Source organism: Barbus barbus (assembly GCF_936440315.1).
Source record: "Barbus barbus genome assembly, chromosome: 50".
Taxonomy (NCBI): domain Eukaryota; kingdom Metazoa; phylum Chordata; class Actinopteri; order Cypriniformes; family Cyprinidae; genus Barbus; species Barbus barbus.
In genome coordinates this window covers 7,743,859-7,759,061 of record NC_136728.1, presented here as the reverse complement: position 1 = coordinate 7,759,061, position 15,203 = coordinate 7,743,859, and the positions used below count along the sequence as shown (strand labels likewise).

General features: G+C 34.3%; 2 protein-coding genes across 4 annotated transcripts; one reads left to right on the top strand and one right to left on the bottom strand.

Annotated features, from left to right (window-relative positions):
* Positions 1–1,032: 1,032 nt before the first annotated feature.
* LOC306868083 (serine beta-lactamase-like protein LACTB, mitochondrial) lies at positions 1,033–8,367 on the top strand. Of its 2 annotated transcripts, none has more exons than XM_079414082.1 (6): positions 1,033–1,492; positions 3,981–4,047; positions 4,268–4,458; positions 5,715–6,033; positions 6,276–6,441; positions 7,639–8,367. In XM_079414082.1, the coding sequence occupies exons 1-6, from the start codon at positions 1,151–1,153 to the stop codon at positions 8,156–8,158; spliced, it is 1,605 nt and encodes a 534-aa protein (XP_079270208.1). In that variant the 5' UTR covers positions 1,033–1,150; the 3' UTR covers positions 8,159–8,367. The 2 variants fall into 2 exon arrangements, with proteins under 2 accessions (XP_079270208.1, XP_079270207.1); XM_079414081.1 differs by having other exon boundaries at positions 1,039–1,498.
* A 1,501-nt stretch (positions 8,368–9,868) lies between these two features.
* On the bottom strand, positions 9,869–13,788 carry LOC306868189 (pro-neuregulin-4, membrane-bound isoform-like). Of its 2 annotated transcripts, none has more exons than XM_079414258.1 (5): positions 13,640–13,788; positions 12,760–12,834; positions 12,484–12,580; positions 12,229–12,381; positions 9,869–10,928 (listed from the first exon to the last, which is right to left on the bottom strand). In XM_079414258.1, the coding sequence occupies exons 2-5, from the start codon at positions 12,767–12,769 to the stop codon at positions 10,853–10,855; spliced, it is 336 nt and encodes a 111-aa protein (XP_079270384.1). In that variant the 5' UTR covers positions 12,770–12,834; positions 13,640–13,788; the 3' UTR covers positions 9,869–10,852. The 2 variants fall into 2 exon arrangements, with proteins under 2 accessions (XP_079270384.1, XP_079270385.1); XM_079414259.1 differs by having other exon boundaries at positions 13,729–13,788.
* Positions 13,789–15,203: the final 1,415 nt, after the last annotated feature.

Genomic DNA, 15,203 nt, shown 5'->3' with positions numbered 1-15,203 from the left:
AAATATTTTTCTTATCTAAGCATTTATATCATATATTACAAATATAATATTTTATATTTTTCTAGATAGTGATAGACACTTTTTTTCTTCTGATCTAAACATTAGGCCTATTATAATTATTATAATAACTACATTTTAATAACAGTTTCTTCTGGTCTAAGCATGTCTGTATTTTTTTTATTATTATTATTTTATGATATATTAAATAAAATACTGTGACTTTTCCACGTACTGTATTCTACCGTGAACACTGTCTTGCAGATGCACATGCAGAATGAAGAGCCTCTGGCAAGGTGAGGTTTAAACGCAGTTATCGAGAAAGGTCAGGTAAGTAATGATTGATCTGAGTGAACCGAAACCACGAGCATGTGGGCCTTAATAATACAAAGCGATATGTTAAGTGATCGTTCCTGTTTAATAAACACAATGAACTATACATCACTAGGCTGCCTGCTGGCTGTGTTATATGACATGTATGTTAATGTTTGGCCTGAAACTGTCCAAATAGCAGCTGCTATCGCCTAAATAGTACATTAAGAGAAGTTTGTCGTTGACAGCAGAGTGTTGATGAGCGTGAAGGCGGGGGGCGGGGCTTGCTGGCCAGAACAGAATACGCACGTCTGATTGGCTGACGTTATAGTCACAGCTGACATACGAGCCAATCAGCCGTTGGGTTTTTTTAAAGTGTCTACAGTTTTCAAATTAAAAGACCTTTTACGTCCCATCAAAGAAGATATACAGTTATATACATTATACATTAGTTTGGTGGTTGTCTCCAGTTTCTTTCACTATCCGGTAAAAAAAATAAAAAAAATATGAAGAAATTCTCTAGCAGGCAGTCATGTTAAATTTCTATTTGGCCAAGGGGAAAAAATTCAAACGGTTAAACAATTGTTTAGATTGTTGCTTTTGTAAATATGAAAAATATTATAATATTTAAATAAACATTGTACATAACATTAAAAACCTACAAAGATGATATTTTAATTGTTCAACGTTGAGGACTTTTATTCTGTAAAATCGCCCGGTTGTTGTCAGCTGGCTGCTTCTGTGGAGTTCAAACAACGAGGACTCTTTGCTGTACTCTTCCCAACAACTATTTTATCCTTTTTTCCCCCCATATATTATTATTGTTAGTGGTAAAACAGTCATGTCTCGGTTACTGTGTTTATCACGGGGTCTCATATGCACACAATGTAAATACAGTGTTCAGAAATCCGAGCCCTTTGTGTCTTTGTTGACATCCAGAGGGAAGTTGAGAGATCAGCTGAAGAGACTGATTTCTACAGGCAGAAGACCTTTCATCACACCCTACAACAGCAGACACCCGCTCTTGTGGCTGTTCGGTATCGGGACGGGTTTTGTTCTGGCTCTGGGGCTGAAATATCGTGATTCTGCGTCTGAACGCTGTGAATGTAACGTGCAGAAGATACAGGTCTCCAAATACACCGTCGCTATAGAAACCAGCAGAGACCTGCTGCAGCGGATAAAGGTACAGGTATCAGGACGACTCTTCATTTGCTACTTATACCTTATTATTCAGCAGCCATTTCACCCTGCAGCCCCACTGAAGCTAAGCAGGGTTGAGCCTGGTCAGTACCCGGGTGGGAGACCTCCTGGGAACACTAGGTTGCTGTTGGAAGAGGTGTTAGTGAGGCCAGCAGGGGGTGCTCACCAGTGGCCCCAGTTTAGTGATGGGGGACACTATACTGTAAAAAGCACCGTCCTTTGGATGAGACGTTAAACCGAGGTCCTGATTTTTAATGTGGTCATTAAAAATCCCAAAAAGTCCTTCGAAAAAGAGTAGGGGTGTAACCCCGGCAAATTTCCCCTTTGGCCTCCTAATTATCCCCATACACTGATTGTCTCCTCTCCACCAATAAGCTGGAGTGTGGTGGGCGTTCTGGTGCAATATGGCTGCTGCACATTGGTGGTTGTTGAGGAGATTCCCCCCTTCTATGTAAAGCGCTTTGAGTACCCAGAAAAGCTATATAAATGTAACGAATTATTATTAAATTATTGCTTTTTTGTCATTTTATTTATTTTTTTAGCATCGTTTGTTGAGCTTACCAAATAACATAAAAGAAAGGTGAGAGTACGCACATCCAAAAATGTCTTAGCCCGGTGCAAGATCAAAAGACATCATCAAAAAAGAGGTCTGCACAATGTTAATTCCCTTTATTCAAAAATTTAAAAGAACAACGTTTCGGTCCAAAGACCTTCGTCAGGCAAACACATACAAGCAAAAGCAACAGCTCAATAAGTACTACGATTCAAGCAGAGTTCCAATCGATTGCACCTGTTGGTAATCAAGGTCAATCATGTGAGCAACTATATCACAATTAAAACAAGACAACCACACTGAGGCAAAAAATTCTTTGAATACACAACACAACATCAGGAAATACCCAAAACATCACAAAACAACACAATCCCCCATCCTTTTTGTAATTTGCAATTGCTTGTCCTAAAAATAGAAAATACATAGCCATACAACACACATATATTAGGGTACAAATGAAGCTGTATCAACATCAATAAAAAAGATATCAATTAGAAACATGAGTTAAAATCAAGTTCTAAATTCAAACCCTTAGGAGAAAGAGTATTCAGTGTGTAAATATAATGAGCTTCTCTTTTTAGTAAAATCTTGTTGACATCACCACCTCTCCTGGGTACTTTAATATGTTCAACTCCAGTATACCTCAGTGTGGAAAGATTGTGTCTTTTTAAATTACCAAATAACATCTCATTGTCGACATGTTCTGCTCTCGGTGTATATATTTGGCAAACAAGTCTATTAATATTTATTTAATTTCTACATTTAATATTAATAATTAAATATTCGTATTTAATAATATATAAAACAAAGTATAAAATAATTTAATATTTTAATTATTAAAAATGTGAAAAATAAGATTATATTTTTATTAATGTTTAAATCTTATTAAATGTTTTCTAAGAAAATTGTATATATATATATAAAAGTATGATTATATATTACATTTATTGCATTTATATATGTGACACATTCGTTCGTTAATTATTTTTGTTTATTTTTTTTATCAAAACTGTCATAACTTATGGAAGTCTGTTTCCACCACAGGAAAATAAAAAAGGCATGACTTTTTATTTGACAATTGACTTTTTGCCTTGCAATTCTGAGTTCATAACTCATATTTCAGACTTTTATCTTACAATTCTGAGAATTGAGAAGGAAAGGGAAGTGTGGCGACCCATACTCGGAATTTGTGCTCTGTATTAAACCCATCCAAGTGTACACAGAGTCGTGAACGTGTCGTGGTATTGAGGGTGGAGAGAGTGTTGGTTATTCACTCCCCCACTTACAATCCCTGCTGGACCCGAGACTCAAACCCACGACCTTCGGGCTACAAGTCCAACTATCTATCCATTAGGCCGCGACTGTCCCTGACTGCCCCTGATTGCCCCTAATTGAGGGTTATAAAGCCAAAATTGTGAGATATAGTGCTGTCCTATGATTAATCGCGTTGGGTTTAACGTTTTGTCTTCTGTGTATATATATTATGTATATATAAATACACACACATGCATGTATGTATTACGGAAATTTTTTTATATATTAAATATATTTATAAATTATATACATGTAAATACAAGTAAATATTTTCAAAATATGTACTGTATGTGCATGTATTTATATATACATATTGATGCTGAAAATTCAGCGCTGCATCACAGAAATAAATTATATTTTAAAGTATATAAAAATAGGAAACCAATATTAGAAATTGCAATAAGATTTCACAATATTATTTTTGATCGAATAAATAAATACAGCCTTGATGAGCAGAAGAGACTCTCTTAAAAAACATTAAAAATCTTACTGATCCCAAACTTTTGAGTGGCAGTGCATGTATGTATGTATGAATGTGTGTGTGTGTTATTTCATTTTAAATAGAGTGCAGAATGGCCTACAGATAAGTCACATTATTTTGCAGGATGAAGTTGGAGCTCCTGGGATGGTTATCGGAGTCTCAGTGGATGGCAGTCATGTTTGGTGTGAAGGTAGGAAGTCTCCCACCGCACACTGATGCTTGGTCCCATAAAAGCTCTTGGGTAGTCTGCACTACTGTGGGATTTACAAAATCCGTCCGTGCTTAAAATGACACATTTATGTTAAGGCCACAAGTCCACATCCAAGGGGACCAGTTCTTTACTTACTTCGAGGCCTGTGTTCGTACAGTAGCTCAGAAAGCGACCACTGGCTGTATTTGGTGTCTCTCAGGGGTTGGCTATGCAGATCTGGAGAACAGAGTGCCTTGTGGACCGGACACAGTGATGAGAATCGCCAGCATCAGTAAACCTCTGACTGCAGCCGCTGTCGCCAGACTCTGGGAGTACGGCAAGATGGATCTAGATGCTCCAGTCCAAAAATACGTGCCAGAGTTCCCACAGAAGCAATTTGAAGGAGAGGATGTGAGTACATCCATTTAAAAAGATGTTTTTAATTTAATCAAATTATAACTCATCTGATTAATGTCAATTATGCTTAACTTAACAATTTATTAACTAGATGAGTAAAGTTTGAAGCCTTGTCTGAAAGTTCTGAACTTTGAAAAAATTGAAGCTTGAAGATTTTACTCTGCATTATTTAGCATTTTGCCAGCATGTTTTAACATGTTTTGCTAACATGATTTAACACATTGCTAACATGTTGTAGCACGTTGCCAGCGTGATTTAACACATTTTTTAGCATGCTGCCAGCATATTCTCCATGTTGCTAGCATGATTTAACACGTTGGTAGCATTTAACATGCTGTTGCATGATTTAGCACATTGCTAACATAATGTAACATGTTGCTAGCATGATTTAGCACATTGATAGCATGATTTAACAAATTTCTATCATGTTTAACATGCTGTTTGCTTGATTTAGCAAGTTGTTAGCATGCTGATAGCATGATTTAAGATATTGCTAGCATTTAATATGTTGCTAGCATGATTTACCATGTTTTAGCATGATTTAGCACATTGATAACATGTTGCTAGCATGAATTAACCTAGTGGGCAGTGCGTCCCGAGTTTGAATCCCCGCTCAATGACCTTTGCTGATCTCTCCCATGTTGTTAGCATATCATTATTTAACACATTGCTAACATGATTTAACACGTTGCTAGCATGTTTTAGCACATTGATAGCATGATTTAAGACATGGCTAGCATTTAACGTTGTTAGAATGTTTTCGCTTGTTGCGTGATTTAGCACATTGCTGACATAATTGAACATGCTGCTAGCACGATTTAACATGTGTTAGCATGTTGCTTACCTGAATTAACACATTGGTAGCATGTTTAACATGCTGTTTGCATGATTTAGCATGTTAGTAGCATATTGTTAACATTAACACATTGCAAGCATGTTTTAAAATGCTGCTAGAATGTTTTTCCATGTTCTTAGCATGTTGCTACCATGAACTAGCATGTTGATAGAATGTTTCTAGCACGATTCAGCACATTGATGACATTTTGCTACCATGATTAGCGTATTGCTTGTTGTCCTAGCATAACTGTTAAGCTTTGCTATCGATAAACAGCTTAAATACTCTTTATGTGTTATTGTACAAAAGTTTTGGCACCCTCAATGAAAGTCTATGGGAATTTTCAAATTATTTCCAACCCAACATAATTCATTAAGTTTGGCTTTTAGCATTCTTCCCTCTGTCCTTAAACCAGGTCACAATAACGCCCCGGATGCTCCTGTCCCACTTGAGTGGCATCCGTCACTATGAGAAAGATGCCAAGAAAGTGCGAGAGGACAAAGAGAAGGCCAAGGGCCTTCTGAAGCCCCCGGAGAAGAAAGAGGAGAAGAGATTAGACGGAAACAAAGAGAAGCCGAAAGCGGAGGAGAGCAGCGCTAAAAGCAAAGAGGCTAAAGGAGGCCAAAGGAGGAAAAAAGAGTTCGAGCAGGAGGAGTATTACCTCAAAGACAACTTTGAGAACGTCATCCAGGCTCTGGACTTATTCAAAGACGATCCTCTGATTTTTAAACCCGGTATGCTTTCTCTGCGCACAACAAAGTGCTGTTATAATGTGTTTTGAGGTTGGGTTTATTTTTCGAGCATGTTGTCTTGATATCTTGATCTTTAGCTTACCATCGTTTACTTACTCGCACATCGGTCCAATCCTGACTTGTCGTGGAACTCAAAGTGAGGAGTTTAGCAGAATGTCTCTATTGTACAGTGATGTTTCTCTGCAGTAATTTGTCCTTAACTCTGCGTTATACGACCGCCGTAGGTTCTACGTTCCTGTATTCGACGCATGCGTACACCCTGCTGAGCGCCGTGGTGGAGAGAGCAGCAGGTCAGCGCTTCCTCGACCACATGATGAAGATGTTTCGAGAGCTGGGCATGTTAAACACTGTACCAGACGAAAACGACCCCATCATATACAACCGCTCAAGGTAAAGGAGACATTAATCATGCAACTGGAACATTCCCCTCTTCTGTTTGCGCCGATAGGCAGCAGTGCTCCTACATATAATGCAATTGCAATATGGGTGTCCCGAGTTCGAATCCCGGCTCGAGGACCTTTCCCGATCCTGTCCCCCTTTCTCTCCCCCACTTCACTTCCTGTCTGCTCGACACAGTCCTGTTGTAATAAAGGCAAAATCTCAAATATAAATCTTTTAAAAAAAAAAGGAAACATACACCTTCTGTATTGAACACGTTTAAAATTCTGAATTCTGATTTTAGCGGTTCAAAAGTTGAAAATGTCTATACTTCTGCTGATTGTGTTAAAAATTTTTATAAAATATGATATAAAAAATGCAATCAATTAAGTCATGAGGACCATTGCTGTTATTGTTAACTACAACTATTTAAAAAAAATGTTTTTGGTTTTTAAAATAAAACTGAAATAAAATATACATATTAGATGAATAATGTAGGTTAAAAATTGAATTATAAAATTAGAAATGTTGCTGCATTAAAATAAGTTGAAGCTGATGAATTAAATTACTAAAACGAAAACTGAAATAAAGCTAGAAATATTAGAAATATTTTTTAAAAATGTGTAAAAAATTACAAAAACAATTTTTTTTACTAAAATAAAAACTGAAAATAAAAACATAATTAAAAATATTAATAGATAATATATAAATAATTTGAAAATGTGGTCTGATGCGGAGCAACCAACAGGCAAGAAAAGAAAAACATAAAACAGGAAATGATATCAAAGATAATCCCTAAAGACTGTGTGTCAAGGTCGGTAAGACAATTATAATATCAGATATTTTGACCTTTTATAGCAAGACATCATTTGTTCAGGCTGTAAAATGTCATCTGGTGTGACGTCCCAAAAATGTAACGATTTTTTTTTTCTTTTACTTTTTTGAAAAATAATGACTAAGATTCACATATTTAAGGTGTAAAGAAAATATGGTATTACTTTTTATTTGGTTACACCACATGACATTTTTACAGTTATTATTTGAATCTTTTATTTTCTTTTTTTGTTGTTTTTTATTTTTTTTTTCAAAATCATATTAAAGCCAACATTTTGGTTTCATATGATTACACCATGCAATTGAAACTTTTTTTTTTTCTTAAACACTCTTATTTATCATTGACCTGTTTAACAACATCTCTGTTTCCTGCAGGTTCTACCACTTCAATAAAAAGGCTCGTGTAGTGAACTGCCCCTATGTGGACAATTCGTACAAATGGGCTGGAGGTGGATTTCTGTCCACTGTGGGTGACCTTCTGCTGTTTGGTAACGCTCTGCTCTACAGCTATCAGATGGCCGAACTGAAGAACACAGACGGGCTGCTTCCTGGCTTCCTCAAACCCCACACGGCCAAAGCCATATGGGCACCGGTGGACAAAACGGAGGCGTCGTGGGACAAAGACGGACTGTACGCCCAGGGCTGGCTGGTGGTGGAGAAACAGCAAAAATACGGCCAGTGCCGCAGCCGCAGACATTATGTCTCGCACACAGGGGGCGCTGTGGGGGCCAGTAGTGTCCTGCTGGTTTTACCCAGTGAGAGTGCACACACTCCTCCACAGGGGGTGGTGGTGACCATCATCACAAACATGCAGTCAGTGGGGCTCAATACCACCGCACTGAAGATCGCACAGGAATTCGACAAGGCCAGGGATGAAGAATGTGCATCCTCTTGATTCATAAACACACTGCTGTGATCCTTTTGTAGCCATTTTAAGAGATTTGTGGTAAACATCAAGACGTTTCTTTGTTTATAGTGCTGAGGTGTGTTCATGACCACACTTTTAATTCAACATTTGTGCCAAGTGGTCGATTTGATAGCTTTATACATAATAAGGAACTCTCTAATATGTTGAATAAATAAAAATGTATTATGGAAACCTCTGTGAAGGCCTCTTAATCTGATCTTTTTTAATTTTTCTCCTACATTCGCCATATCATGCTCACAATAAGTTGAACTCAGTCTGGTGATATATCACATTTATTAAAGTGTAGTTGAGAAGCAGTGACAGCAGATCCCTAAATCTATTTTAAACAATATACTTTAATTCTTTCATAACCTCATATATGTGTTTTACACCACTGGAATACTTAAGTGAATTGAATAAAGTCAAAACATGATTACAAATGGTGAAAACATACTGTAACAAATAATAATACACATTAATTCAAATTTGAACAAATAAAAATGGTATTTGTCATCCTAAAGGAATTATAAAATAGAAATTATTTCACACGCACACACACATACAGCACACAACTGTCATGCATAGTAATCACCACACGATGGCAGTCATAATACTTTATTTAATAACTTTATTAGTACATAGAAAAAAGCAGAGCATTTCAATTAAATTCATTCAGTATCAGATTTTTTATTACCTGTATTACCAATTTATCAGTAGTCAAATTTATACTCAAAATTATTTTCATGAGATAAACAGATAAAATAAGCAATGGATTATTTGTTTTAAATATGACTTTTATTAAATTAAAATTGACTTCTAATTTTTATTTTATCATTTCACATATTTTATATTATAATATAAATATATTTTTTATATTTCATCATTATGAGTTAGGCCTAGTAGGCTTATCTTGGATTATATAGTTTACTGTATGTATAATTTATCATATAAAAGCGTATGATCAACTGATATAGCAGATACATAATTTAAAGTAATTTAAAGCTTTTGCTGTTGTTATTACTGCTGCTATTTTGTTGTTGTGTTTTTGTTGTTATTTTTGTTTTTTATATAAATACTTCTATTTTTGATGTAAAATAAAATAATAAAATTATTTTTGTTGCTATTATTATTTTTATTTCTGTAGAATTTCTATTTTTGTTGTTATATTTTTATTATTTTTTAATTTTTTATTGCATTTTTTGTATTTTTTCTTAGTTATTTTGTTTTTTGTTAATTTTCTTGTTATTTTTGCTATTGTTTTTTTTGTATTTTTGTTGTTGTTATTTTTGTAGTTCTTATTTTTGTTATTATCATGTTCGATGTTACTATTTTTGATGTTATTGTTGGTATTATTTCATATTATTGCTCCCTATTTTTGCAATGATTGTTTTTTATTATTATTTTATCATTGTTATTATTTTTGTAGTTGTTGTTTTTATGGTTATTATCATGTTTGTTATTTTTGGTATCATTTCATTGCTCCCTATTTTTTGTTATTCTATTTTTGTTATTAATATGTTATTAATATTTTTGTAGTTAGTTTTTGTAGTTTTGTAGTTATTTTTTGTTATTCTATTTTTGTTATTAATATGTTATTAATATTTTTGTAGTTAGTTTTTGTAGTTTTGTAGTTATTTTTTGTTATTCTATTTTTGTTATTATTATCATGTTTGGTGTTGTTATTTTTGTTTGTTATTTCATATGATTGCTCCATTTTTTAATGAAGCATAAGAGATAGAAACTCAATAAAACATTCCACTTAATTCCTTTTTTTTTAAGTTTATTTAAATATTTAAAACTTTTGACAGTCAGAATTAATAGTGAGAAGAAACACTGGTAAAAATGTAGTTAATATTTATACATCTGCTTCATTCATCTCACTGGAATCACATTGCATTGTGGGATACATTATGCAGGAAGTGTGCTCTCTTGTATAATGCACATATAGACACATACAGTAGCTCATCTAGGTATTAGACATACAGAAAACATGCATTACAGTATACACATACTGCAGAAACAGTAACACGCTTACATGACATGAACATGTTTGGTTTTGAAAAGTTTCGAAATATTTTCTTTGAATATGGTCCCATTATATATCCAGTCCGGTGGTGTGTATTAATGATTGAGCATGTTGTTGTTACTTACATTTAATGGTAAAACATGTCAACCATGTGAAGCGATTCCAGTATAATCCAGTAGAAATAAAAAGGAATAAGAGTATAATCAAAGTTTCAGCCAAAACAAAAACAGCACTCTGTAAAAATGTATGTACATGGCACATGTGACCAATATATTATTAACTCTTCTATATCTAATTAAAATTAAAATCTATGCCAAGGATGCTCATTTTGAAATGTATTGCTTTCCATTGAACATCTGATATGGTAACAGTTTGCTTGTAAAGAATCTGCATCCTTTTTAATATTTAAATTAAGGTGTTTTAACTCACAGAACTGTTTACAAAATCTTTGAACATAAAGAAAGATATTTTGAGAGTAGCAGGCACTTTGAGCGACTGTGCAATTGACACATTTTCACCTCGAGTCCAAGACCTCCAGAAGGGGGTGATGTTACAAGGTAAAGTTGTCATCAATCATAATGGAGTTGTCCACAACATCAAAAAGCCTCTTTCAAACACCAATGTGGAGTTCACATGCACCTGTTTCAGAAGTCGAGTCACACCGGCTGACTGCTTGATTTGACCCTCCAGTACTCCTCAGGCTTTGGTTGACTCCGGCCGTTTCTCTTTATTCTGGGAATAAATAGTAAAAATAGAAAAGAGAATTTTGAATCCACCAGAACTGTTACTTTCTTGCAGGTTTTGGGGGTTCAAAAGATAACATAAAAGATCATGTTAATGGACAATTTGATATTAAAAACAATCTTTAAAAGAATATTATGGGTTCAAGTTAAGGACATTCGACGACATTTAAAAAAGTCAATTGGACCAATCTTAAAATTACAAATGTTACCACTAATATAATTTTATAAAACCACTTATATTTTCTGAATTATAATCTGTGTGTATAAACTGTTTCAATAATTTTTTACTCATTTTAGGATCATAGCAATGGAGCTGTAAACTTTGATAAAACTTTACAAAACGTGTATCTGTTTTTCCCACACACTTGCATGCATGTTATTTACTTCCTGTGGCTATACATGTGAAACATTAATTATTTTTAACTTCCCAGATGTCCATATTGTAAGTGTCACTCTGAATCATTCACTCAACCGATTCGTTCAAAAAATGATTCATTCTGCTGTTGCTTTATTTGGAACTCGCTGAAATTCGTTAGCGGAGGAAAAACAGATCAAGCTATAAGTTATGAACTGTTTACAGAAATGTTGTATTCAGCTAACTTTGCTTCTCTTTTTTTATCTAACCTTGTGAGACTTCTGTTTCATTAGTCGCTCTAAGGTAAACAGAAGAATTACAAAGTGTAGTAATAGTAAAACTGTTCGCGCTACAAAAGCAGTAACGTTACATTTAAAATAATGATTATATATTCACATTATATAATAACAAATACAAGTTTGCAACATAAAGCAGCATTATGCACTGTTTTTGTACAGCTAAAATAGTCTTGCACATTCAAGTTACAAAGGGCCGCGTTTTTACGTTAAAATAAGGTGGGAAAAGAGCGAGTATTTATAGTTATTTTTCAAAATATCAGCACAGCTGTGATTACCTCACAGCCTCATGCCTGCTTTGCGGGAACTAGTAATCTTGCTGACCCGAGTTTGAATCCCGATTTGTGGTCCTTTGCTAATCCCGCTCCCCTCTCAGCTTTCCTATCTACTCTACACTGTCCTGTCCAATTAAGACATAAAAAGCCCATAAATAAATAATTTTAAAAAAAACTAGTAATCTTGCGCTTGTGATAATACTTAATTATATCGACTTCCGCTGTAAAGTAGACAGTTCTTTTTCATTATCTGAGAGACTAGTTCAATTGTTTTCTGTGGTAATCCACCGCATGTCTCTTTGTAATGTCAAAAAAACTTGTATTGAATGCGAATCTTCAGCGTCAAAAGCCTACGTGACTCACTTGCAGATGTAGTAGATGACCGCAGCGAGCACCACTATAATGAGGAGGGCGATGATGACCACAGCAGCGATCATGCCCTTCTCCTCACTGTCCCGAGAGAAACTGAACAGCTGGAACTGCTCACATCTGCTGCCCTCATAGTTTGCACTGCAGCTACAGGACAGGACAGGACAGGGATTTCAAGCAAAGCATGTCATAGGTATGTTAGAATGTAAATGACAAAACAATAGATATTCTGTTCGTGAAGATACTTACACACATGTGGGAGTAGTAGACACCGAGGGTATTTTAAAGCATGTTCCTCCATTCATGCAAAAGTTGGCTTCTGACCCAGTGCAAGGGTCACCATGTTCTATAATCAGAGGAAACCCAAACAAATTTGCATTTCAAGAATTTCACATCAAGGAAACAACAGCAAGTGTGATTTGCACATGATACAGTATTTGATATCAAATTCATTTTCTTGTTACATTTTATTATCTTTAATGTTTTTCCCTGTTTTTTTTTTTTTTTTGTAGATGTTTGTATTACCTGCCATCATGGGAAATACTAAATAGATCTTCTCGTAATGAAAATTTCAACTGACAGCAGACACTTGATGATCACCTGAGAATAAAGTAAATGTGGTCAGGTTAGCTTACATTTGTCCAGAAAAATTACAATATTACAATTGATCAGTTGATTATTGGTTGCTTTCAACATTCATACAGAATAAGATTTCAACATTCATACAGAATAAATATACAATATGTAAAAATCATTAACAAAATCATTATTAATGTCAACACACACACACACACATATATATATATTATGTGTGTGTACATGCATACAAGTGTTTTTAGATTAACTGTTACATTGTACTGTTATATATTCAAATATACTGTAATTATATTATCACATTAAAAATAATATGATCTATATTTCAAACACTGAGTTGCTATATAAAGACATTTTATTTAAAAATGTGAGAATTATTTAATATCTCAGTTGTGACGTGACAGCAATGATCTTAAATGGAAAGCAATTTTAGGCTTTTGATTAAGTGTTCTGCTTCCCAGATTTTTTTTTTTCTTGAGAAAAAGATCCTATTCTCACATGACTCTTTAGAATTTCATACAAGATCTCAACAGGATCTCAAGCTGTGCTCAGATTTGCCAAGACACCAAAATCTAGAGTCAAATCTTAAAGGTTTTCAATATGAAATCAAATATTTTATATCAAAATCCACATAGGTTTTTTCAACTGCATGTCTCACTTGTGTCTATTTGGATCTCTGCTAAGAAATTTTAGGAGAAACATCTGAGACAAAGTTGATATTTAAATGAAAAATTACTAAGAATTTGATTCAGTCTTTTCTCTTTTTTCTTCCAAAAATCATAATTCAGAAATTGTCTGTCTCAGGACTCACCTGTTTACTGTTTTTGCGCTTGACTTCATGCACTTGTAGGAAATTCTAATGGCACGCTGTGTTTCAGGGAAATGACAGTGAAGACTTACCGTCCAGGTAAAATCCAGTGCAGGTGAGTCACCTCGTCTTCCTCAAATAACTTCTGAGCTAAACATCACCGTGCAGTTCAGAGTCACATAAGCGCGGTGGGCGGATCCCTTTGAGCTCAGAAATGTTGTGATTGCTGTTTGTCCACATTTGTGAATGGAACGATTCTCATCATGCGTCGACAGAACATCATTTGTAGGGAATTACCTGCCGTTGCATCACAAACTTCCAACAAAAAATAGACATTGTAACATTCTGTGACGTAGAATGCTGCTCAAAAATGTGAATTACCATATTTTTGGATTTTCTTGTTTAATTTGAGCAGATTCAAACATGTAAGGTTGGGTCATGAAGTGTTTTTGCATTGTAAATTTTAGGTTTCCTCAGATTTGTATTAATAGAAACTGTGAGGGGTGGTAGTATTGTTTTAAGTGCATTAAGAGCAGGTGTGGTTCTCAGTGAGACTGCTTTGCTCTCTCTTGTGTGTAGGCCGGCTGGGTTTGGTGTCAGACTCAGGTATGTCAGATATGCTAATGGAGAAGTTCTGTGCGCGTAGCAGGTATGCATGGAATCGTGGGAACTTTGCAGACTTTAATCACTTGTTTACATTCCTTGTTTAAAGGGCACATGAAGGACAAAAGACAACATCATGTTGAGTCACCGAAAACCGTTAGAATGGGATAGTTTTGAGGTTTGGACACAAGACCAAATAACCACAACTTTAAATAATGGAAAACATCAGAAATGTGTTTACATTGAAAAAGACACATTTTATGATCTTTTTATTTGTCATAATTCCACAAATTCCTTAAAAAAAACTGGCTTTCAAAATTTTAGAATCAGTAAGAATATTTTTATTTAGTCAAGACACATTAAATTGATTATACTGTAAATGATAATAAAGACATTTACAGTAAGATTTCTATTTCAAATAAATTCTGTTCTTTTTCTATTCATCAAAGAATCCTGAAAATAAAATGTATCATGGTTTCCTCAAAAATGATAAGTAGCACAACTGTTTTCAACTTTGATAATAAGAAATAGCATATGTAGAATGATTTCTGAAGGATCATGTGACAAATTATATTTTAAGATATATGAAAATAAAAAACTTTTAAATTGAAATTATATTTCACAATAATAATATTTAATCAATTGAGCATAAGGCTTTTTAAAAAAATAAAAAAATAAACATGTTACCACTCCAAACTTTTGAACAGTATGTTCATGTAATAAATCGGTCAATTTAATATGTAAAGCAAATTATTAAGTAAAAAAGGTACCCCCCACACACACACACAATTTTTTTTCCAGATTTACATAATCTAAAAATTTATCAAAATATTTATCAGAATTATATAATTTAAAAATATATATATATATATAATGTGAAGTAACAGTTTACTGCTATGATGACACTAGAGCTGTACATATCAATGTCATACTATATCTTGTGATACTGTAATGATATAATATA

Bases quoted from the DNA above. Each gene is read 5' to 3' on its own strand.
- LOC306868189 (XM_079414258.1), bottom strand. The intron at 12,382-12,483 runs GTAAGTATCTTC...CCTGTCCTGTAG, and splicing joins TCTACTACTCCCACATGTGT to CTGCAGTGCAAACTATGAGG. The intron at 10,929-12,228 runs GTGAGTCACGTA...ATTTATTCCCAG, and splicing joins GTCATCTACTACATCTGCAA to AATAAAGAGAAACGGCCGGA.
- LOC306868083 (XM_079414081.1), top strand. From the start codon at position 1,151: ATGTCTCGGTTACTGTGTTTATCACGGGGTCTCATATGCACACAATGT. The intron at 1,499-3,980 runs GTATCAGGACGA...ATTATTTTGCAG, and splicing joins TGCAGCGGATAAAGGTACAG to GATGAAGTTGGAGCTCCTGG. The intron at 4,048-4,267 runs GTAGGAAGTCTC...GGTGTCTCTCAG, and splicing joins CAGTCATGTTTGGTGTGAAG to GGGTTGGCTATGCAGATCTG.